The sequence below is a fragment of the Artemia franciscana genome, chromosome 3 (assembly GCF_032884065.1).
Source record: "Artemia franciscana chromosome 3, ASM3288406v1, whole genome shotgun sequence".
Classification (NCBI taxonomy): domain Eukaryota; kingdom Metazoa; phylum Arthropoda; class Branchiopoda; order Anostraca; family Artemiidae; genus Artemia; species Artemia franciscana.
Genome location: NC_088865.1, coordinates 34,474,981 through 34,501,603, shown reverse-complemented (window position 1 = coordinate 34,501,603; position 26,623 = coordinate 34,474,981). Strand labels below are relative to the sequence as shown.

The 26,623-nt window shown below is 34.1% G+C and overlaps 1 protein-coding gene across 1 annotated transcript in view; it reads left to right on the top strand.

Annotated features, from left to right (window-relative positions):
- Positions 1–26,623, top strand: part of LOC136025209 (transient-receptor-potential-like protein) — a 92,153-nt gene that overhangs the window by 10,080 nt on the left and 55,450 nt on the right. Inside the window, exons 2-8 of the mRNA XM_065701016.1 lie at positions 2,503–2,682; positions 6,182–6,419; positions 8,850–8,992; positions 11,948–12,149; positions 13,703–13,873; positions 17,010–17,244; positions 20,381–20,533. Coding sequence (XP_065557088.1) covers positions 2,531–2,682; positions 6,182–6,419; positions 8,850–8,992; positions 11,948–12,149; positions 13,703–13,873; positions 17,010–17,244; positions 20,381–20,533 — 1,294 coding nt within the window. The 5' untranslated portion in view covers positions 2,503–2,530. The remainder of the gene's footprint in view (positions 1–2,502; positions 2,683–6,181; positions 6,420–8,849; positions 8,993–11,947; positions 12,150–13,702; positions 13,874–17,009; positions 17,245–20,380; positions 20,534–26,623) is intronic.

The following is a 26,623-nucleotide window of genomic DNA, read 5'->3' as shown; positions in this document are numbered from 1 at the left end:
CATTTATATATCCCCCTGTGCCCCCCGGCGTCCCCGTTGTGTGTCCCTGTGTCCCGGCCGTCATTTATATTCCCTGTGTCCCGGTCGTCATTTGTGTCCCGGTGTCCCGGTCTGTATATACATTCGTTTTTGAATTGGTCTTTTTTTTAGGTTTTAGTTTTTTACCTTTTTTTTAGTTTTTTTAGTTATACCTCATGATTCTAAGGAGTGCCCTTGAGCTTTGTTGACGGTGATTGCTAATCGAACATTCCCTGTGTCCCCGTCGTCATTTATATATCCCCCTGTGCCCCTCTGCGTCCCCTTTGTAGTTGTGTCCCTGTGTCCCGGTCGTCATTTGTATTCCCTGTGTCCCGGTCGTCATTTGTATCCCGGTGTCCCGGTCTGTATATACATTCGTTTTTGAAATAGTATGTGAGGAAATTTTTGTATTTTTGTATTTAAAATTTTTGTATTAAATTTTTGTATTTTGTAGGAATTTTCGTATTTTTCCCCTTTTTTCTTTTTAGTTTTTTTTATTTTTATTTTTTTTAGTTTTGTTTTACTGAAAAAGAAAAAAAAACTAAAAACAGGAAAAAAACTGAAAAATAAAGGAGAAAAAGAAAACTAAAAACCGGGACATATGGAATATAAATGACGACCGGGACACTCAAAGAGAAATTACAGACTGGGACACTGGGACACAAATAACGACCGGGAGATATAAATGACGACCGTGACACTCAAAGATAAATTACAGACCGGGAAACCGGGATACAGGGAATATAAATGACGACCGGGACGCTCAAAGAAAAATTATAGACTGGGACACTGGGACATAAATGACGACAGGGGGATGCCGGGGGCATAGGGGGATATGTAAATGACGACGGGGACACAGGGAATGTTCGATTAGCAATCACCATCAACAAAGCTCAAGGCCAATCATTAGAATAATCAGGTATATATCTGAATACGGATTGTTTTTTCCATGGACAATTTTATGTTGCATGTTCAAGAGTCGGTAAACCTGACAATCTATTTATATGCACAGACAATGGGACATCGAAGAATGTTGTATATTCACAAGTTTTACGTAGTTAAAAACATATATATATATATCTTTCTATATTCACAGGTGGGACACAGGGACACAACTACAATGGCGCGTAACTAATATGGCGCGTAACGACTTACGCGCGCGGGGGACTTGGTGGGGCGCGAAGCGCCCCCACCAACTAGGTGTTGGGGTGGCGCGAAGCGCCATCCCAACAGCTAGTACATATATATATATATATATATATATATATATATATATATATATATATATATATATATATATATATATATATATATATATATATATATATATATATATATATATATATATATATATATATATATATATATATATATATATATATATATATATATATATATATAGGAAAGTAGTGTATGAAAGTGCCAACTCCCTGACTGCTCAAATTTTGCCAGTTTTTATCAATGGTTCGTTTACTCTTCCTACATGATTGCATAAAAGCACACTGGCTCTTGGAGCTTTCAGCATCTCAGACTCCCAGAGAGGTGAACTGTGAGCCCCGACTACTTACAAACCCATAGTTCGGATACCTGTTACTCCTCGAGTGCTAGTATCATGAGAATTAGTAGCTGTTCTAAATGCTTTGGAAATGCCTAAGTTACCACAAAAATTGCTTTTGACTACTGGAGTACTAAACAGAAATTACTCTTGGATTATACCAAACTCTGAGAGTCATACAAAAAATTGTTCTTAGCACGTTCCAACTCCAAGGTCTATGAAGCTTTCACACTTGACTATCTCGCGCCTTTTCCCTCATCTCTACTCTCTTAGGAAAAAAGATGAGACAGAAGCCCCTTGATAGGGCTCTTTTTGTCTACGAATTTTAATTATATTTTCAGCAACGTGCTATTCTGGGGTTAATATCTCTTCTTGTCGCTGTACTGGGATTCCAAGTTGAAGGATCCGACCCGCATTGGGCTAAAAACGCTGTATACTAGTCTGTTTAGCCTATCTAGAGTAAGGGTTGGCAGACATCTCCAGTTTGATCACATAGCTACTCTTATTTGAATTTGATTCAATAAAGAAATAAATATGTAAGAAATCATTCAATCAAGAACATTAGTTTATTTTAGTTACAGTCTGAAATTAAACATGTAATAAGCAAGCAAAATAACTCATTGTAAACTTAGACTTGTATTCCCGTGGTTTTGTTTTCTTTGGTTCCGTCCTTTCCTGTCATAAGAGTATCTTTTTAGGTCAGTTTTTGTTACTGATAATTACTTTGAAGTCTCTTTTTAGCGATATGCAGTCATTTAAAGAGTTTGAAAATAAATTGAAAAGGCATGGATTAAGATATTATTATTGCCTAATAATTGTGTGTTTAATGTGTCATAGATTCCATTTCAACCTCTTTGGTGGAAGAGCTAGGACAAGAGACTTGAAATTGAAATATTAAAAAAATTACATAAACATCCTTTTTATTGTAGACTTCAACGTCTCTTTGCTACTAGCAATATGGACAAAGAAGAAAAACGTGTCGAAGACAGTTGTCCTCGCTCGGAAAGCACCAGGGATATCAAACTCCCAGTGTTGCCGAAACCTCTTTCTTTAGATGAAAAGAAATATCTTCTTGCTGTCGAAAGGGGTGACCTTACAACGGTCAAAAGGTAAGTTAAAAGCGTAAGAGAAACTATCTCTTGTAAAAAAAAACTATTTATAAAAGCCAAAAAATGAATTTATAAGCGCTCATTTCCATTGTGGATCAAATGTTTCGCCAGTGAACAATATAAATAAATAAGATTTTTGAATGTTTGTTGCATATGGGTATCTGATAAACTCGGCTCAATACTAATCACCAACATTAAAACATCTACTGTAAAGATCACTCTTTGATATTCTACACTCCTAGATCATGATTTCAGAATAGCATTAGATTTTACGATTTTCTAATATTAGAATATGAAAAGATCATATTCTTAGAAACGTAAGGAGAGAGATCCCGAAGGAAATCAGAAATCTCGAGCCTAAAGTAGATCACAGATCCAATTTTAAGAAGGCAGGTGAAGGGACTGCTAGAATTTCGAAGAATCTTTTACAGCAGTTCAGACTCGTAAACGAGAATTTTACAAGGGAAAAAAGTTTGACCTCCCGGATTTTACTGTTGCTTTTGGTCCGGAATGAAGAAAAATTCAAGTCTAAAGGTGACATTTAGGGGAGGATTTGAATGTAGTGGTCTGAAATTTCTAACGATCACTTTTTTTCTTTTGAAATTTTTGTTCTTACTTAAGAAAAATAGTTATATTTTGACACTCATCCCAATATAAGTGTTCTATTAAATTTAGTTTCAAGCTTAAAGCAAGCTTACAGAAGACATACTTATTTTTAGGTTCTCGATTTCAAAGACATATTCTAAAACTGATTGTTTTAATTGGTAGCTACTAAGTTAATAGAATTGATGGGTTTCGAAATCAACAGAATTATCTTATTTGAACACTTCCCACATATTCACTGAAAGGTTGTCATGAGTTTATATTTTTGCATCCCTGTATAAAGCAGAGTACTAACTGATTGTCTTCCTTTTCAAAATTTTGTGTCAAATATGCCTAGACAGAATGCAACTAAGGAATCAGATAAAAGTTCAAATTTTGATAACAATGAGCTCGATTTTGATTGAATTCAGTTGCAGGATCGGACACTCATCGCACCAAAGGCAAATCACGAACAGTTCTAGCATGTACCCGGAACTTACATCGACATAAATGGAATTATAACTAAAGGGGGGAGGGGCTGATAAATTTCAAGTAGCAAAAGATGATTTACATTTTGGGAGCCAACTTTCTTTAAATAAGACAAAAAAGAATTTTTTAGGAGCGGCAGAATGTTTGACGTTTTCTACGGGACAGAGAATGTTTTTGGTGAAATGGACACACAATCGAGGTTCAAACTTATCGTCACACCAAATGTGGTGATTCAAAAGGAAATATGTGATACTTGTTGTCAATTTTTACCCACAGAAATTCGTAATCTGCCCTACCAACCAATATACATTTGGTTGATCTATCCAATTGGCTTTCCTATGTCTTATTTTTATCTGAAGGTATCTAGAAACATCCATTTTTTCATAAAATTTCTTTTATCTCTTGGTATCAAAAATTGAAACCTCATTAAGTTTTTTAAGCTTTTAAAATTACAAATGCATTTGTCTCACGTAGAAGGCAAGAAAACAAAGTGTCTGTTAATAACAACCAAAAAACCTTTCTGCTATTTTGTTATATTTCGCTTTTCTATTTTACCTATTTTGCGCGAAAAAACATGCCTAGGGTTATCTGTTAATAGCAACCAAAAAACTATCTGCTATTTCGCTCCATTTCTCTTTTTTATCCTACTTATTCTGCTCTCCTGTAGAATATTTAATGAATAGCATACTATTCTTTGAATTATTGCAGCATATGCATGAAAAATGTTCAGGTCTCCGGCACCTGCAGTACTACAACGTCAGGGGTTTTCTATTAAAACAAAAGGCCTGTTTTATTAAGAGGACTGACTACTATAAAAACCATTTTGCGATTCTCAGCGTCGGCTGACCGTCTCAAAGACATGGGGTCCGTTAATAAATTTTCCTAGAGTAACAGGGAACTAGCAAAAAAACCTTGGTAAGAAATTGACAATGATCTTATATGTGTCAACAGTTCGAAAAACTAATTAGAGGCTAGTTTAAAATAAAGAAAACACATAATCACTTACAAGTTGTTAAGAAAAGCCCAGTCTATTAAACAAACATACAGCATAAATTATACATAGACTATCCTACTTCGATGAGGTTGTCAGTCATCAAGTTAGAAAAACAAGAAACTACCAAAGCTGTATTACTAATCAAATGGTACTCATTTTGAGCTGATTTGGAATGTTTTCAAAACAGGTAGGCTGGGAAATGTGTTAACTCTAAACTTTCATACCTTTCCTGACCCTTAAAAATACGATACTACCCCGTTCAGTAAAAAAAAAAAAAAACGAAAAAAAACGCTTTCCAATTAGGCAAGTATTATTGAATCTGAATATATCTATCTCCAGGACTAAAAAGCAAAAGCTAAATGGTTTTTCTAGGATTTGCGGGAAAGTAAATGACAGTTTTTAGTTGCTTATCTCGAACCAATGTAGACACTGAACCCCTTTTTATCAACAAAGCATTTTACTTCTCAGTTCTCTACTCAGTTACCGGTACGAAGTAAAATGTAGCTTAGAGGGTTGTTTGTTTGTTTTTTTGTTGGCCGGCCGCGTGCCCCCCAAAAATTTGGCGTACCCCCGGGGGTATGCGTACCATAGTTTGAAAACCACTGCTTTAAGGTATCGAATCCTAATGAGGATATATTGCAATAGCAGGTCTTCTTGGTTTCTCAGATTTATTAGATAGGGGAGGAATCATTTCTTATCAGTACTTAATGAAACAAGACAATTTTGTCTATTTCTGTTTAATTAACTAAAACAAAACTTATTCACCATCACTCCTTTATAAAATGAAGAAATTGAGTAATAAATTAGAATCAGGGGCTTCCTACTTTCTGCCAACTCATGTATATCTCATGGTGCAACTTCTGCCACACAGTCCCACCTTGCTTTGCAAGGTCTCCTAGACGCTTTTCACACCTCTAACAGGCTTGGCACACTTTCAGCACGCGCCACCTTGTGCATGTGATTGCTGAAAGTCGTCACCTCCTCGAACTGGAATGATGCTTTGTTAATCACAACAGGCAATAATACACATTGACGCAGTTGGTGTTTACTTGAAAGCTCTCTTCCGTGATTAAATTTACAATTCATAGAATGAGGAGGCATTATAATTTATTTAATGTAACTAGACCAAATTCCTCTTCAATCAGAGGTGGCAATTCACAGAAATGCATTGGGAAGGGAGCAAAAATATATTTAAGAAAATCTCGAAAAATAGTCTTGTTCTTTCATTATTTTTCAATGAAAATACCAAAAAAGGCGTTTTTTTTCAAAATCAAGGAAGGAAGGAAAGAATATCTCGTTGGGTAAATCTCCCTTTCTCCCCCAATTGAAGCCAATGAGGAACTCATAGGTTGGTGATGGTTGTGTTCAAACAGTACTTTAAGCATAAACGTTAACATAGTATGGACAGTTGATAAAACGTACGTCTTTCCCAAGGCTTCTGCAGCGTGCCAAGAGGCATAAAGCTTTCAATGTAAACTGCCGAGACCCCATGGGACGTGGAGCTCTTCTGATGGCTATCGATAACGAAAATCTACAAATGCTTGAGCTTCTCGTCATAATGGGGGTTGTTACTGAAGACGCCTTACTACATGCCATTGACAAGGAGTTTGTTGAGGCAGTTGAATTGCTTCTGGAACACGAAGAACTCATTCACAAAGAAGGAGAAGCATATGTAAGTATTCTATTGAAGAATATTTGTTTTATTTAGTAAATTCAGGGTGAAAGAAAATTATTTGTTGCGACGACCACCCAAGGTAGTTTGCGACCAAATCTGGCAATAACTGTAATTCACTTAAAGAAGATATGATTAAGATTATAGGTATAAACCTATGCATACCTTTGACTAAAGGGAAGTATTTTTCAACTGTTTTTTGTTCTTCTTTAATAGCCTGCATTCAAAATCTAATCCGTATTATTTTTTTTCTCTATACGTATTTCTCTATACGAGTTATACGTATTTTTCTCACACAGTGTCTACACAGACATTTTTCAAGGGGGCGGAAGCTTGCATTAATTCTTCCAAAGAGGATAATGACGCGTAATTGTGGCGCTGATTGGTTTCTCGACAAGTTGCATTTCTTGTGTCTTTAGGTTTTCAGGAGTAAGCAGTCAGTAGCACCAATTAAGACCGGTGGAAATAAATTTAACTTTTAACTTCACTGCTTCTCGAAACACATCGAGACATCTTAAAACGTAAAAAAATTGTGCTGTGTGATTGCGACTTTCCGGAGTGGATCTACAGCTAGTATCATGTTCTGTGAAGATGCTTTTACTTCCGACCCATCACAGCTTGTAGAGCTTGAAAGTTTGCTTGGAGATACATCTAAAATTGTTAATTGAAAAAAAAAAATACACTTCTACCTTACACTTGAGCTCCTGTTCTAGGAACGACCATGTCCATGGCTAAGTTTTGGAAGAGCTGAATCCCAGGCAAACTTACATTCTTCAAAGTTAGAATGGATACCACTCCTCAAAGAATCTTCCAAGCCTTGCAGGTCAGGGATAGAGGAAAAAAGAGCCTAAAGGTGCATTTTATTATATATTCGGCCCATGACAGGGTAAGAAAATCTTGTCCATTTATGGCAAAAACACTTCTAAAGTATGTTAAGGATCGGGAGCTAGGGACTAGACAATAGATTTCTTTCCTGACGAACTTCATAGATTCATCACAGTTACTTTTACATGATATTTATTTCGCACTTACAATTTTTTATTGTGCAAAAACATGTTGGCTTAGGGTTGGGGCAGGGCTGCTCAAAAAATTTCAAATATCCACAAAACCTACCAGTACATCGGCAAAAACAGAGATATCTGCAAAATATAGCTGTAAGGAAGTTCTATTACTACTACTTAAGTTTCTGTATGTTAATGTTTTGTTGTTCTTTGTTATTTAAAGAGCTACTCACGCTTTATTTTTTATTTAATTTAATTTTTTACATTAAAATTGTAACAAAGAGATTATTAAATAAAATAGATTTCGTTAAAGACAACAACTAAGAATTGCACGAAGTGGGGATAAATGCCCGAGTCGACACCTGAACGAACTTATGTTTTCCCTTTTTATAGATCTCAAATAGAACTGTGTCTTTTCAACTTTGTATAATCGGATTGTTGTGTGTTTACAAATTAATATGAAGAGCTAATATATTCAAAATTTTGTTCTGGTTGTATAAAGATAAAATTCCTTACAAAATCCATACTATAAACAAAAGGAAAAGAAAACTGACGTTAAATTTTTGGCAGTAAATTTTGATAACAATGTATAGTTCGAAGTAAAAGTTTCAACTACATAAACACTTCACTGGTAATAGTATTGTAAGTTATTTTGGGGTAGAGTGTGTGCAAAAATAATAAAATTTTAAAAATAGACAGCCTATACGGGAAATAAAAAATACAGAAAAAACCTTCAAAAGCTTGATTTTTTAGGAATTGGGCAACGATAAAAAGACCCCAACCTCATACTTTCGTGTCTGCTCGACTCTTACTCTTATAGTATTGGCGGCTGTGGCCATGGAAATAAAATGGTAATAATTTCTGTTTGTTATACAAATATACAAAAGGGAAGAATTATTTCGGCCATAAAGCTACTTTTTCAGGTTGGATCATTTGTTTTGTTGCAAGGTGGTTTTAAGCAATAGGAAAAAATCACATGCAACTAATCCCAAAGGTTTTCCAAATAATTAATTTACTTTGAATTAATCGTCTGGAATCTGAAGTAATCAATAAAGAACAGAAGGTTAGAAAACCTGTTACCATGTGCGTGGCTGGTAGAAAAGAGTTTTTTTCTTGATACGTAACAGAATTGTCAGTTCCTTCTAATATTTATATTTGTTAAAATTTCTTATCCTTACTAACTGCTAACAAACCCATACTAAACAAAAAAAAAAACCTTGATTACAACTATAACTTTCATCATTACTTTTATACTTTTATCATTGATAATGAGAATGTACTGAAGAAAGCCCTGTATTTTTCATATGAAAGTAAAAAGTAAACATTAAAATTAAAATCCAGCAAGGGTTACATTGTATATGAGGGAACTGTTAACCCATAAATCCTTACTCTTTGATTTTTCAATTTGACGGTATTGTTATCTTTCCAGAGCTGGGAAAAAGTTGATAGAACTACAGCTGCCTTTACGCCAGAAATAACGCCCCTTATCTTGGCTGCACACAGAAATAACTACGAAATTTTAAAGATACTACTTGACAGAGGTGCCACTCTTCCAATGCCACACGACGTTAGGTAATCTTTTCGCTGTTAATTTTATTAGAAAGCCTTTGCAACTTCTTACGCATCCAGATTCAATACAAGCAGTTGGACCAGAATTTATTATTTTGCATATGTTGGTGGGCAAATTGCCAAATGAAAATTAAAACCAATAGTCGGGTAGCATGAAACATGTAAATAATTATAGGAAGAATCTTCAGTATATTAACATTTTGAAGGGGGTATGATTTAAGAAACCTGTGTATTTTTAAGAATTAATCAATCTTGTAAATCAACCTAACCTAATTGCCACTGGATGTAAATTTCCAGCAGCCTCATTTATTCAATTTAGACCTGCTAATTCCTTCAAGGCACATTACAGTAAAATTAAATGAATTATATAGTTGCTTACAAATTAAAGCGAATAAACAAAAAGCAGGATTTCCTCGAATGGGACGAGAAGAGATCGCATTAAAGCATTCAGACGGTTTAAAAAGTTTAACGGGGGGGGGGAGTAAACATAAAATGTCTGAAAGTACTGGGTAGAGAAGGAGTGTGAGCAGCTGTGTAGTCCTTGGGTGGTTTGGTGCTGCGATGAATTTTTAGAAAGAGTTATTTTGTAGTAGTATTTCAATAACACTCATACTTAGGACATTGTGCCTGTGTCTGGTGATTGAAGATAAACGAAGATGGAGTATATTCTAAAGCATATTCTAAAACTAGGCAAAAATGTGGCTTTATTTGTATTTTATTTTGATAGTACTTGTATGATATATCCACTACTTAATACTCTTCTAATATGTTTTTTCACCCGCAATTTTAATGAAATATACCAAAGAAAAATAAAAACATAATACTTTAGAAGCAAATGTGGGCTATATATCTGCAGATTAAGGGGGGATGGTGGTAAAGTATAGCGGATCTGCATGCCTAATGTGTTAGGTATAATTATTCTACATATTATGTAGTAAGAATTGCTTTCTAACTTCACACTGTCCAAATACCTTACCCCCGTCGCCCTAATGTGCAAAAATATAGCCCAAATTATATATTTTCCGTCTATTCTGTCACTTTTCTTTGTCTTGTCTGACGCTAAGCTGAAATAAACTAACGAAGAAAAACGGTTCTACAATCTTCTAATGAATGAACGACTTGAGCGGTAAAGGGTTTATCGTACAAGTGCATTTTGACTATTCGTAACTAAAAAAGAGAAGTTAACATTTTAGTGAATAATGCTAACAATCAGTCTAGTAAACGAACAATAGCTTTGCTAATACCAGCAATAATTAAAACACTTAAGGAAAGTGTATTTTTTACCAAAAAGGATAATTAGAAAGAGAGTATAATATAAAAGGAAGCGGATAAAGTATAATAAGGATCAATAAAAATACACTACATTTTGGGCTATTTTACAGTTTCACCCCTTTTCCCAAAAAGGTGGTAAGAAAAGTAATCTATATATATAAAAATAAGTTGTCTGTGGGGCTGTCGAGTGACGTCATGTCATCATGTCGTCATGTCGTCATGAAGTTAGTTGTCGTCATGTTTGTTATGACGATGACGCCATTAAAGGTATTTTAGAAAATCGTTCAAAGACAAATTTTTAATTGTAAGAAGATCGTGGACGGAAAAATTTTTAATTTTAAAATGACTGAAGAACCTACAATGGCAACAGCCGAGAAAGCTGCTCAAAAGACAAATGGGAAAAATAAAGGAAAAAAAAGGAAAAAAAACTGAAAAATAAAGGAGAAAAAGAAAACTAAAAGTCGGGACACAGGGAATATAAATGACGACCGAGAAACTCAAAGAGAAATTACAGACCGGGACACCGGGACACAAATGACGACCGGGATACTGGGAATATAAATGACGACCGGGACACAGGGACACAACTACAACGGTGATGCCGGGGGCGCAGGGGGATATATAAATGACGACGGGGACACAGGAAATATTCGATTAGCAATCACCATCAACAAAGCTCAAGGGAAATCATTAGAATAATGAGGTATAGATCTGAATACGGATTGTTTTTCCCATGGACAATTATATGTTGCATGTTCAAGAGTCGGTAAACCTGACAATCTATTCATGTGAACAGACAATGGGACAGCGAAGAATGTTGTATATTAGCAAGTTTTACGTAGTTAAAAACACACTCACACACACACACACATATATATATATATATATATATATATATTGCCATATTCAATTTGATTCAGGTATTTTTCATACTTCATTTTATTACATGAAATTTCAACAATTTTCGGTCTATTTCCCAACTTGATCCGCATTTTTATTAAACAACACCAGCAGAAACTTTTGTGCGCACTTTTTAAAAGCAAGACTTATTTAAAAAAAAGAGCTTTGAAACTAAATTTAACTGCTTTTGAATCTTCCCTGAAAATACGAATAAGAAATGCAGTGTTTCGTCTTGATATAAGATCTTTGCAATTAAAAATCACTTTACAATCAAATCGACAACCGGATTTCCAGAATTTGATTGTTTAATTTTTTCATCTTTCTGATGTTCAAAAAGGTTGCCAAAAAAACCCTTTCAATGGACAATCCATTTGTTAGAAGTTTGACAAAAAATAAATCTAAACACTTACTGACATTAATAGTAACCGTAATGATATTTAAATTTTATTAGTTGCTGAGTTACTATTACTATTCTTGGGATTGTCAAATTAATTACTGTTTTATTGACATTTATGGTATCGTTGAGGGAATTGGTAGATACGACAAATTTCTGTAGATTTTTATTTGTTTTATTCGGAAAATGATGATATGTCTTCAAATTTGTTTAGGCATTAGTTCAATGTTATTTTAAAAAGATTTGCCAACAGTATGATAACTTCGAAGACCACACTACCTTTCCATGACGAAAGTAAAACAGTTGAAACAAAAAATGAGAAAAATATGCAGCTGATAGGCTAGCCAAATCAGCTAAAAAGCAGTTTCCAGGGTTTCATTGTGTCTTTTTAGGTGTGGCTGCACAGACTGTATATTATCAATCCAGGCGGACTCTTTGCGACACTCAATGTCAAGAATTAATGCATACAAAGCTCTGGCTTCGCCATCTTTGATTGCCTTATCTTCTGTGGATCCAATCTTAACTGCGTTTGAACTAAGTGCTGAGCTACGCAATCTTGCTTATACTGAAAATGAGTTCCGGCAAGATTATTTGGTAAGTTATTCTTTCTAAATAAGCGCTGTGTGGGTCTTTAGTGCCATGATAGTTTTTCAACAGTTTAAGAAAGAAATAGTAAGCAAATGATTAGAAAAGCAACACATATTGATGAAATTTTTCTTAAATGATCGAAATAGGACAAGTAGTGACATCTTATCTACTATAAGAAAATGCACGGAAATAAAAAAAAAACTTCAAAAATCTAGAATAAAAACTATGAAGTACAGAAAAAAATAATAAAAACCAAACAGAAAGAAAATAAAACTATCCTAACTATAAAGGAACCAAAGTAGTCGTGAATACTAGGACAAATCACAAATATTTCAATATTGACATATAAAACAAAAAATAAAAATGCACAAAATAAGTCTCTCAAATAAAAAAAACAAAAACAAATAAAATTCGAAATCTTTTCGGTTTTATTAACTTGCAATATGTCCATAAATAAAAACTTCAACTTTCCAAATATATTCATGACATACCGATGTTGAATTAAGCTAAGTTGTGTCGATTTAATTAAATTACAAATCTATTTATTTCACAAAAAACAGTAGGCTAAGGGACCTGAAAGGGGGAGGGAGGGAAGTGGGATGAGGAATTGTTCCTTATTGTTGATTTGTTTTGCTCGCCATAGGTTTTTTTCTCTCTCCCTGCATTTTCTTTGTATGAGTCAAATATGTCCTTGTTCTTAATTTAATAATAGCTGTTTCAAAAACAGCTTTTCAGTCCAAATTATTTAGTCAAAAAATATGTACGGTGGTTCATTCTGCTTTATGGCCCAAGACAGCTAAAAACTATTATGGTAAGACAAACGACGTAAAAAGTTCATTCTTAAATTTCTTCGTTTATCAGTTGTTATTTGAGCATGACTACACAGCTACACATTCAACTTACTTTTCAACAGCTATACCGCTAAGACCTGAAAAAGCTGCTAGATTTCTAGCTTGCAAAATGTTCGGTATGATGAACTGCATTTAAAGAGTAACCCATGCCAATACCAACTGAAAATTATAAAAAAATTGAGAACACTCTATTGATAAAAATAAATATTCGGTTTTCATAGTGGTCTTAAGTATGCACATTTAAAAAAGTTTGAACAACGAAAACTTTTCTATCAAAGAAACGAGTTATCAAAACGTTTTTTTTCTGTCGTTAACATTTTGCCCGTTTACTCCGCCCATAATTAAAAATAGTTAAACATTCCAATTTTTAAATTGACACACAATACTTGAATATTATCTAAAGCTTGCACAGAATCTATAAAAATTAACTTATAGTAAACTGGAAAAAAAAAATGAAATTAATATGACGAGCTCCTATCAATTTGAAAATAATAAATAACAGAACCCACAACTAAGACAAGCATCTCTCAATAGCCGGAATAAATTCAAATTTTATATGCTTCCATTCAACACGTATTCATTTTTTCTAATAAGGGGGTCTCTAGAAACCACTAACAATCGCTTAAACCAAAAGAAACTAACTAATTAAGTATTTCAGTTGCTTTAGAGATTCAACTTATAAATAAAATGTTTGTGTTATTTTTACAGGATTTGAGAAAGCAATGTCAAGATTTTGCTGTAAATTTGCTCAGCAACACTAGAAGTTCTCAAGAGCTTGCAATTGTCCTTAATTTTGACCCCTTTTCCACTCCTTATGAAGATGGACAGCATATGAACTTGGCCCGCTTAAGATTGGCTATTGAACACAAGCAAAAACGAGTAAGTAAATATTTTACAGCATAACATTTAGTTACCTTTAATAGCAATAATCCAAGAACACATCTGGCAGTGTAACTACAATCACGTGTTAATTTACAGATTGAGAATGACAATACCTCACAAAGGCAGGATTTCAGCAGTATTAAAGAATCTAAGGAAAATACAGCAGAATCTGAGCCAATTCGCAGATCTCTAGGAGGAACGCAATGATTTGTTTTAAAAAGGAGAAGATACAAAAGGCTATTTTCAAAATTCAGAGGGGAGGATTTTTAAATAAAAAACAGAAAATGTGCAATTTTGGAATCTAAGGGAGGTAGTTACTCCTTCCCTATCAAGTTGGTGTCCTAGACAAAAATTTGCCCTAAAAGACGTCATAGAACAAAAATCGCTGTGAAAAATAAGCGTGTAAAATGGTAAAAGTAAATAGGTCAAAATAACTTGGTATCTAAACATAAATGTATGCTTATGTTACTCAAGTTGACACTCTTCCCTCCCTTGAGGTTCCATATCTCACAACAATATAGCGGAACAGAACGCACTCGTGCTGAGTAGATCCTGAGTTTCAAAAAGCATATTTAAATTATTACATGGTGTCTTCCAAGAATGTCAGGCATTGCCTATTCTTGTCAACTGTTTTTTGATTGGAGTTAGTAGAAGCATCAGTAGTGGTAGCAGCAGTAGTAGTTGTAGAAGTAGTAGTAGTAGTAGTAGTAGTAGTAGTAGTAGTAGTAGTAGTAGTAGTAGTAGTAGTAGTAGTAGTAGTAGTAGTAGTAGTAGTAGTAGTAGTAGTAGTAGTAGTAGTAGTAGTAGTAGTAGCAGTAGTAGTAGTATTAGTAGGAGTGGTAGTAGTAGCAGCAGCAGTATTAGCAGTAGAAGTCGTAGTAGTAGAAGTGGAAGTAGTAGTAGAAGTAGCAGTAGTAGTGGCAGTAGAAATGGTAGTACTATGAACATAGTGTATTTTGTTTTTTGTTCCACATTCCCTTAAAAACGCTCTGAAAACTTTAACTTAATGCTCTAGAACACATTGAAAGCAGACGATGGTGTCGCCATCTCAGCACAAGAAAGCATTGCTAACACTAAATATGCTAAAAATCGTTCTCTCTCGTAGACTCCGACCAGAAAGCCCAAAATATAACAGAAAGAGTAACGAACACTGTTAGTAAGACAGGACCTGCGATTAGTATCCACAAGAATGACTCCTATATACTCTCAGTGGAGAACCCATTGAGAGGGTGGAAGAGTTCAGATATTTGGGGTTATTGACAGATGCTAAGGATGTGGCTTTTAGTTAGATTCAAGGCAGGATTAGTAGAGCTTAATCTGTGTTTGGCTACCTCTGCAAACCACTACAGCTTAGAAAGGAAATTGAGTTCATGAAAAACTCAAGTTCTACTCAGCATGCTTGCGCTGAATTATATTATATTATTATGAGACCTGACCTCCTAAAGGCAGAAGAAGAATGTCATATTAACACTCTTAACAAAAAAATTCCTAACCTAAGGGGATCGTAACAAATTAGCAAGCAAAGGCTGGTGAAAATACGCGGGCGAAGTCGTATCTTCGTTTTTCCTTTAGTAAAAAATTATAACTGATTTTTAGCTGTGTGAATGATATCTGGCTATGAAACACCGCTTAACGGGCTTATCCAATGAATAAGTAACTTAAATTCTTTAATTTAGCTATTTAATCAAAATAGCTCAAATCTCCTTTAGACTGTTTGTGACATCTTCTTTCCACATTTTGTGCGCACGTAAATGCACATTTCCACAATCCACTTTCCACAATTCACCACTAATGAAATTTCTGTGAATATGAGTAGCTGGTTATGAGACCAGGCCCTTCAAGGTGGAGGAACTGCATCAGCTTGACATCCTTGACGGAAAATGCTCACGGACTATTAGCAACGTAAGAAGATCACAAAAAAATAGCAACCAACAGCTAATGAACATATGTGGACAAAGCTACATCTTCTGTTTTAAGTTTTCGTTAAATTTGCTAGTCCAGGATTTCTTAACCAGCAAGTAAGCGAAGAAATATTTTCAAAGAAAAGAAAATGCTACCTTGTTACCTTTTGCATGGTGTGGCAAGTCTTGGTATAAAAAGACTATACTTTACAGCATTTTTGTGTTTAGTGTAGCGAATATGGAATGTAAAAATAGTTTTGTTAAAATTTTTGATAACTTTGATATCCTTTTTCTTTAATATAATAATACTTTTTACGAAACTAATAAGCAAAACTAATTTTGTAATTGTAGTTGAGAAACATTTTACGAAAAAAAAAACTGTTTCAACTTACTAAAACTGTAAACTTCTACAAAACTGTTTTTTCATTTAACCACAGAAGATTTTTCTGAACGTTTATAAAAAACACCAAAAAACAAACTTAGTTGCAATACAAACAACACTTCACAAAATTGTTGATTAGATTTTGGGGACAACGCCTTGGTGTTAAACAAGAAAAAACAAACAAAAGAAGCATAAAATAAACATAAGAAACTTCATCACGCTGTCCATATATCATGGCATGAAACAATCTTCTTCAAGTTTTTTTTCTTGAGGCTTGACTAAAGAAATTTTCTATTTCCTTTTGAAAACTAAGATGATTTGTCACAAAGGTTATCTGATACCTTTTCAAGAACATAAATTTTTCTGATCTACCAAACGGCAATTTAGGTTTCTTATAGACAATGGCAGCACAAAAACTCAGAAGAAATATAAAAAACTCATGGAAAAGATTAGAAATATATAGAATATTCTAGTAAGAGATTCGCACCTGTATGAAACATGCTGATACTCCCCCCCCCCCTCTGTCTGACCAACAAGACAGAATTGAAGGTACAGAGTTCAGCCCAATTTAAGGTTGACACGTCAAGAACGGAGTACTTGATGAATAGCTTCGATCAACGTTGCATCCTCATTTGGAACGATGTTTCTTGGGACGATTTTCCTGAATTTTGTTTCTTTCGGCTCCTTAAAAGAATACTCAGCAAAATAAAGACGTGATGGAGGGATGTAAATAAATATTATTAAACTAGATAGTTAAGAGTACCCGGTGTCATGAATTGAGGATAAAAAACGTCCTTAATATGTATAACATTATGAAAAAGACTTTGAGTGTAATGATTTTTTTTTGTAGTTTGTTGCCCATCCGAACATCCAGCAGCTGCTTGGTGCAATCTGGTATGATGGACTACCGGGCTTCCGAAGAATGTCACCCATTGAAAAGCTCTTTGAAGTAATGAAAATTGCGGTTCTTTTCCCATACTATTGTGGTTTATATATGCTTTTCCCCAACAGTGCCAGTGGACAGCTTATGAGAAAACCGTTTATGAAATTCTTAATTCATGCATCATCCTACCTCTTCTTTCTTTGTAAGTCAGACTTTTGTTTACTTTTAACATTCTACTTACTAAGATAAAATTACTTTAAATTAGTTACTTAAATGATCAGTAGCTTGGTGTATGAAATTTTGCACAAGAATTTTTAGCTACTCCTACATGTCTGCTTATTGGATTGGTGGAATTACCTATTAGGACTGTTTTATCGCCCCAAATCAATGTTTTCATTCCCTTTTTAGCATAATTCATTTAAAGCAACATGCAAAACGCGAGAATTTGAAGTAAAATTTGGTTAAATTTATATGTATTTGAAACGTATCCTTGAATAGGTGTATTAAAGTCTTTCGTTCAGCTTTCCACAATTCATCCCAGCTGAAACGTCTGTGATTATAAGTTAGTATGAACAAAGACAGAAAAAATTAACCTCTTGAGACATAACAATTGAGACGTTCCAATAAAAAGAATTAGCTGAATTTAGTACTATAAGTCTTTCAAGAGCGAGGTAGTTATCGCAAAAGCAGGTTTCACTAAGCCATTACACAGTTGTGTTTTTGTCCTATTGACAGAATTTAGACCCCTTTAGCTGCCAAAAAAATACAGCTATAAAATCATTTTATAAAACTTTTCATGGTATTGGAACGCTGATTAGAAAATTAAAATACGGAATACACAACACTCCTAAGTACTAGTAGCAGTAGCATGCACACAATGCCTTTTAGTTAGTTCAGCACCCCCCTCAATACCTTTAGCCTAATATTAGAGTTAGTAGAAGCAATAGTAGTGGTAGCAGTAGTAGTAGCAGTAGTAGTAATAGTAGTAGTAGTAGTGGTAGTAGTAGTAGTGGTAGTAGTAGTAGTAGTAGTAGTAGTAGTAGTAGTACTAGTATTAGTAGTAATAATAGTAGTAGTAGTAGCGGTAGTAGTAGTAGAAGTAGTAGTAGTAGCAGTAGTAGTAGTAGTAGTATAATAATAATAATAGTAGTAGTAGTAGTAGTAGTATTAGTGGTAGTAATAGTAGTAGTAGTGGTAATAGTAGTAGTAGTAGCAGAAGGAGAAGTAGTAGTGGTAGTAATAGTAGTAGTAGAAGTAGAAGGAGTAGTAGTTGTAGTGGTAGCAGTAGTACAGTAGAACTCATAGTAGTAGTGGCAGTAGAAATAGTAATAATATGGACATAGTGTATTTTGTTTTTTTTGTCCAACATCCCCATAAAAATGCTCTGAAGGTTTTAATTTAATACCCTAAACCTCTTCTGGGAAATTGATGGCGAGTCCTTTTGTCAGCTTCCATGGGCAAAATGTATTTTATTTAGTTAAACACCTCCCACAATGTTTCCTAAATACTTCTCTCGAACACCCTTAGCCTTTTTAGAGGCTAAGGATCAAACATGCCCCCTCCCTTCCCTAAGAGACTCCTATATATAAAGAGTTTATAAATTGCAGAACTTACAACCCTTGCCCAAGGGCAGGTAGGAGGGAGAATCTCATCCCCAGAGGCTGAGTTATTTGTACTTCCAACTATGCTAGGCAAAATAGTTACCTCATTATTTTGATTTGATCTGTTTTAAGGGAGGGCACAAAAAAGGTTGACGCTTTCTGCCCCTAATTACTTTTTACTCTTAAAAAGGGAACCAGAACTTCTAGTTTCTAAGCGAATGTTCCACATCCGAAGTTCTTAGGACAAACCCTTCCATACTAAATGGCTCGGCGAAAAGCCAAAAATAAAAAAAAAGTAAATCAAGCAGTTTGGGGCAAAAAACTGTAAGTATAGAGCGACTCGGCCTAATAATAACCGAAACTCTTTGGCTTTTTATACAAAATTGGATAACAATAGAGACATTAAAAGCAAATATATAAAAAACATAATTACAAATGTATAAAATTTAATAGTTTTAATGCTACCTATCAAAAGTTGGGAGCCTGAGAAACTTTTCATTATTTTCAAGAAACAACCCCAAACATCAAGGAATATTAATGAAAATCCCACCATTAGATTCAGTATATCACAGAACCCTAATGCAGAGGTTTCAAGGTTCCATCTTCTAAAATGTGGAACTTCGTATTTTTGCCCTGAAGAAATATCATGGTTGCGTATTTATTGTTATTATTATTTTTTTTTGTCGTGGTAATAGTATCGAATAATTGGTCCTAGTTGTCTGATCAAAATGTTGAGACATCCATTTTGTTCACTACTATTTAAAGGTCAAATAACTATGCCTCTGGGGATGAATTACAACCCCCCCCTAAGAGATGGTTGCAAGATATGAAATTTTTTTATTGTTTACATATAGTGTTTATTATTAGGAAATGTATAGATATTTGTCAGGGAAGGGGAATTTTCTGTGGAGGACGAGGAACATATCCCACGGGAAAACTTTTCCGTTGGAGGGGGCATTTTCCGGGAATGTACTTTCAAGGATAAATTCTACATGGGAGAATTTGCCAAAATTCCTATATATAATTCTTTTGATTTGTCTTACTTCTCTTTAACGACGACTCAATGTTATATTCGGAGATGTCCGGACAAAATGGTATGGGGGAAACTTTATAAGAGATTTGAACTATGAGGAGCCCTGAGAGATTATCTCTGAGGGAATTTTCCGTGGAAAAAATTCTCCATGAGGGAATTTCCCACGGGGAAGAACTTTCCATGAAGGGTGGTTTTCTGGCATGATTTAAAAGACGATTTAAAATAAATAAATAAAAACAGTCTTATTCCAACTTAAGGTAACCCCTATCTTTACTACAATGTTTAGCTTGCGACTAACAGTGTATTTCTAGAATGTAGCAATTACTATCAGTTGGCGATTGTGAATGTGTTATCTGCATTGTCTCAAAGAATTTCCGCTGACTCTTAAAAGACTCTTGCTCATAAAATATATTTTAGGGTTTTTGTTATATTTATGTAATGAAGCTCAGTCATTTTTCATTTTATTACAGAAAAAATGCTTCATTTTCAATTGTATAGTTTCGTTTTTACCTAATTCATATTTTTTCTTTTTATTAATATTGTCCTTTGCTTCGAAAATTATTGTACTTAAATTTTCTATTACCTAAGATTTCAGAGGAAAATAGCTTCGCAAATAAGTTTATAGCAAATTTACCTATAAAAAGATTAGCAGATAATTTGCAAATCATGAAGTTGAAATTCTTAGAAATTAAATATAATTTTAGTTCTTCTGATATTGGTGTCTCAACGTGCGGAGGTTCTTGTTGTTTCATTTTTTGGAACTGAATCAATGAAATTGGCTTTGGCAGACGAGCTGAAGCGACAGAGAGGTAACGCACCGACCTATCTAGAATGTGCTGTGGTTATTTACGTCATCGGTAAGATATATAATTCATTTATATTCTACTAGCTGTTGGGGTGGCGCTTTGCGCCACCCCAACACCTAGTTGGTGGGGGCGCTTCGCGCCCCCCCCAAGCCCCCCCGCGCGCGTAAGTCGTTACGCGCCATAATAGTTACGCGCCATTGTAGTTGTGTCCCTATGTCCCACCTATGAATATAGATAGATATATATATATATATATATATATATATATATATATATATATATATATATATATATATATATATATATATATATATATATATATATATATATATATATATATATATATATGGTTTTAACTACGTAAAACTTGCGAATATACAACATTCTTTGCTGTCCCATTGTCTTTGCATATAAATAGATTGTCAGGTTTACCGACTCTTGAACATGCAACATATAATGGTCCATGGGAAAACAATCTGTATTCAGATCTATACCTCATGATTCTAATGATTGCCCTTGAGCTTTGTTGATGGTGATTGCTAATCGACCATTCCCTGTCCCGGTGTCCCGGTCGTCATTTATATCCCCCTGTTTCCCCCGGTGTCCCCGTTGTAGTTGTGTCCCTGTGTCCCGGTCGTCATTTATATTCCCTGTGTCCCGGTCGTCATTTGTATCCCGGTGTCCCGGTCTGTATATACATTCGTTTTTTAGTTTTGTTTTTCTCCTTTATTTTTTTCCTTTTTTTTTCTTTTCTAGTTTATTTAGATTTTTAGATTTTTTAGTTTTTTTATTAGTTTTTAGTTTTTTTTTCTTTTTTTTTTGTAGTTTTTACCTTCTTTTTAGTTTTGTTAGTTTTTTTTTTTACTTATGTCCTGGTCGTCATTTATACTCCCTGTGTCCCGGTGCTTTGTTGATTGCTAATCGAACATTCCTTTTGTCCTGGTCGCTTTCTCTTTGAGTGTCGTCATTAATTTTTTTCTTTTTTAGTTGTTTTAGTTTTTACCTTTTTTAGTTTTTTTTAGTTTTTTAGATGAAAATTTTTTTTAGTTTTTTCTTTTTTTCTTTTTAGTTTTTTATTGGTTTTTACCTTTATTTTAGCTTATTTTTCAGTTTTTTCCTTTTTTTATTTTTTTTTATTTTTTATTTTTTTTAGTTTTTTACCTTTTTTTAGTTTTTTTAGTTTTTTTAGTTTTTTAGCTTTTTTACTTTTTTTATTAGTTTTTAGTTTTTTTTGTAGTTTTTGCCTTTTTTTAGTTTTTTCAGTTTTTTTTTAGTTTTTTATTGGTTTTTACCTTTATTTTAGCTTATTTTTCAGTTTTTTCCTTTTTTTTAGTTTTTTTTAGTTTTTAGTTTTTTTAGTTTTTTACCTTTTTTTAGTTTTTTTAGTTTTTTTAGTTTTTTAGCTTTTTTATTTTTTTTATTAGTTTTTAGTTTTTTTTGTAGTTTTTGCCTTTTTTTAGTTTTTTTAGTTTTTTAGCTTTTTTATTAGTTTTTAGTTTTTTTTGTAGTTTTTGCCTTTTTTTAGTTGTTTCTTTTTAGTTTTTTTGTAGTTTTTACCTTCTTTTTAGTTTTGTTAGTTTTTTTTTTACTTATGTTCTGGTCGTCATTTATACTCCCTGTGTCCCGGTGCTTTGTTGATTGCTAATCGAACATTCCTTTTGTCCTGGTCGCTTTCTCTTTGAGTGTCGTCATTTATTTTTTTCTTTTTTAGTTCTTTTAGTTTTTACCTTTTTTAGTTTTTTTAGTTTTTTAGATGAAAATTTTTTTTAGTTTTTTCCTTTTTTTCTTTTTAGTTTTTTATTGGTTTTTACCTTTATTTTAGCTTATTTTTCAGTTTTTTCCTTGTTTTTATTTTTTTTTATTTTTTATTTTTTTTAGTTTTTTACCTTTTTTTAGTTTTTTTAGTTTTTTTTAGCTTTTTTACTTTTTTTATTAGTTTTTATTTTTTTTGTAGTTTTTGCCTTTTTTTAGTTTTTTCAGTTTTTTTTTTAGTTTTTTTTTGGTTTTTACCTTTATTTTAGCTGATTTTTCAGTTTTTTCCTTTTTTTTAGTTTTTTTTAGTTTTTAGTTTTTTTAGTTTTTTACCTTTTTTTAGTTTTTTTAGTTTTTTTAGTTTTTTAGCTTTTTTATTTTTTTTATTAGTTTTTAGTTTTTTTTGTAGTTTTTGCCTTTTTTTAGTTTTTTTAGTTTTTTAGCTTTTTTTATTAGTTTTTATTTTTTTTTGTAGTTTTTGCCTTTTTTTAGTTTTTTTAGTTTTTTAGCTTTTTTATTTTTTTTATTAGTTTTTAGTTTTTTTTGTAGTTTTTGCCTTTTTTTAGTTTTTTCAGTTTTCAGTTTTGTCACCTGATCCAGTTTTTTTCAGGTGACGTCACCTGATCCATCCACAGATCCACACACAGACAACTTATTTTTATATATATAGATAAGCCCTAAAATATTTAAAGTGATAGTTTATCAGGAGAATTTTAAAGATTACAATCCTCAGCAGAGAGCTATCATCTTCATCTTTCTTTCTTCAAAGCATCGCAACATTGGCTGCATTAACTAAAGTCCTCTATAGTTTTGATGTAAAAGCTTCCTTCCTCTACAGTCGTATTCCGATCCTTTTACAAAACTATTCAAAACCTTAATTTTTCTTAACACAAGTAGTATGGCTGTATACAATCTATCTATATAAAAATAAGTTGTCTGTCTGTGGATCAGGTGACGTCATGTTTCTGTGTTGACTGACGTCATGAAATTAGTTGTCGTCATTTTTGTTTTGACGGTGACGTCATTCCAGATATTTAAGACATATGTTCACGTAGAAATCTATTAATGTTTAAGTTTACAATGACTGATGAACTTACCATGGCAAAAGCCGATGAAGATGCTCAAAGAGTCTATGCCAAAAAACTTGCTGCTGATAGAGAAAGTCAGAAAAGAAAGCGTGCCGAGGAACTACCAGAGCAACGCGAAAGCAGGCTTGCTGCTAAAAGAGAAAGTGAAAAAAGAAGGCGTGCCGAGGAATCAAAAGAACAGCAAGGAAACAGGCTTGAGGCTGATAGAGAAAGAAAGAACAGAAAGCGTGCCGAGGAATCAAAAGAACAGCAAGGAAACAGGCTTGAGGCTGATAGAGAAAGAAAGAACAGAAAGCGTGCCGAGGAACTACCAGAGCAACGCGGAAGCAGACTTGCTGCTAAAAGAGAAAGTGAAAAAAGAAGGCGTGCCGAGGAATTACAAGAACAGCAAGAAATCAGGCTTGCTGCTGATAGAGAAAGTAAGAAACGAAAGCGTGCCGAGGAATCACAAGAACAGCAAGAAATCAGGCTTGCTGCTGATAGAGAAAGTAAGAAAAGAAAGCGTGCCGAGGAATCAGAGCAACCTGAAAGTTATCGCCTGGCATTCAGGTACAACCCAGTCGATGATTATAGCTTGAGTAGATGTGTTCAAATCGGGACAATGTCTAAAATTTGTCCCTATTGCAAGACCTTGAAATTCAATGGTGAAACAATGGGAATGTGTTGCGCCTCAGGAAAAGTTAAACTTCCTCTATTGGCTGCACCACCAGAGCCATTGAAGACTTTCCTTACTGGAACTACGTCAGAATCTAAGCGTTTTTTGTCAAAAATCAGAAAATACAACTCATGTTTCCAAATGACGTCGTTTGGAGCCCAAATCGAAAATCCAGATCAATTTATGTCTACTTTCAAAGTAAAAGGGAAAATTTATCATAGAGCAGGGTCCCTTCTACCATTCTCAGGCGAGAATCATAAATTTTTACAATTGTACTTCATCAGTGATAGAAATTCTGAATTGAATGCACGTTGCAAAATTTCTCCCAACGTTGAAAGGACAATCGTTTCCCAATTGCAACATCTTTTCCACGAAAATAATAATTTAGTGCGTCTGTTCAAAACAGCCATCGATTTGATGCCTACTGATACGCATAAAATTGTTATTTCCGCTGACAAAACGCCTCCTGGCCAACATGTGCGTAGATACAATGCTCCAACTATCGACGAAGTGGCAATCGTTATGGTCGGTGATCAGTTTTTACCTCGAGATATTATTCTTCATAAGCGAAACGCTCAGTTGTTAAGAATTGCTGAAACTCATCGATGCTACGATGCCCTACAATATCCTATCATTTTTTGGGATGAAGCCGACGGCTATCACTTTAATATTAAATTGATGAATCCAGCCACTAACAAAGAAATGAATAATAAATGCAGTGCAATGCATTATTATTCCTATAGACTAATGATTCGTCACAATGAAAATAATTGTATTTTAAAATGCCGTGAATTGTTTCACCAATTTGTCGTTGATATGTATGCTAAAATTGAATCAGAACGTTTGCTATATATCCGCCTGAATCAGACCAAGCTCCGCTCTGAACAATACATTCATTTGCGAGATGCAGTTATAAATGAAGGTAATACCAGAAACGTTGGAAGATTAACAATTTTACCTTCGTCATATGCTGGCAGTCCCCATCATATGCATGAATATGCTCAAGATGCTATTGCGTATGTTCGTCTCTATGGTCATCCAGATTTATTTATTACATTTACATGTAATCAATCTTTGGACGAGATACTGCAGCTTTTACTTCAAGGACAATCGGCGGTTCATAGGCATGACATTACGGCCCGTGTCTTCCGGCAAAAGTTGAAATCACGGATAAACTACATTGTAAAACTTGAAGTGTTTGGGTCAGTGCGATGCTGGATGTACTCAGTGGAATGGCGAAAACGAGGTTTGCCACGTGCGTTGTCATGACTTTGAGAGATTGAATTCCTTTGGAGCACCCAAAAGATTCAACTCTTAAGATGGTGGATGTGCGAGAGTCGCATTTCCATATAAAATAGTGTCCAAGAGATAATGCAAGTCTGAAAATAATAGTTGACGATGAGGGTCAATTTCTTGCTAATAGTTCTGGTAATATGTTACCCGTTCACAGATCCTATTGCCATCTTTCTGGTATTAGTATTGAAATGAAAGCAAAGAGAAAATGAAATGTCTACCGCTTCACTACTGTCATCATTCATATCTTATCTAAGTGCCAAAACAGAAAATTATGTAAAAATAGTGAGGTAATAGTCAGTTAAATAGAAAGAATAATAAAACGGCATTTGCTGACAATATAACAGCGGGATATAAAGATTAATTGATGAAAAACAAAGCGCATGTTATTATTATTAGTGTCATTGATTTTATACCATCAGATATAATCAATGAGCCCAAAAATACCAATGATAAAACGTGTGATGCCATTGTAGCTGAACCCATGTTAAAACTAGTAAAATCCCAAAATAGAATAAGTGTCATTTCAAGAGAAAAAGAAACATATTATTTTATTGGATGGATTCAAAGCATCCAGTTTTGCTTTTTTGATCATATTCTATATGTCGTTATTAAAATTAAAATATTTTATGCATTTTTTGTATGTTTTCATTATTTTTAGTGTACGCTAGCAAGTCGAACGTATAGAATGCTTATCAAAAAATCAGAGATTCCAGAAAAAGAACTTCCAGAAACAGAGGTACTAGTAGCGGGTTCATAGGAGGTATATTATAAACGAAGATGGGGTAAGAGAGATTTTACCAAAGCCTGAGAGAGATGAGCAATATTTTATTCACAAAATCACCAGGACAAGCAAATACCCACTCTGACATAGAGACAGGGCGAGAGACAAGCAAACAGCTCCTCAGATAAACAGGCATAGAGAGGAGAGAAAAGCCAACATCCACTCAGAAACACGGGCACAGAAAGAGCGACAGACAAAAACACAAACAAAAACACAAATTTATGCATGAAAAAAGAAAAAGACAGATACGGGGACAAGCCAAAACCTGCCCAGACACATAGACAGAGAATAAGAGAGATAGAGAGAGCGACAAAACACCTACAAACACACAGAGTCAGACACATAAACACACAAAGAGAGACATAAGGAGTGGGCAAACATTAACTCAGTCACACAGGCACAGAGAGACTGATAAAGAGAGAGAAAGAAGGAGAGAGAGAGAGAGAAGGAGAGAGAGAGAAAGTTAAGGAGAGAGAGAGAAGGAGAGAGAAAGGGAGAGAGGGGGGAAGGGAGAGAGAGAGAGTGAGAATGAGAGGTAGAGAGAGACAAAATACATACAGACACATAGA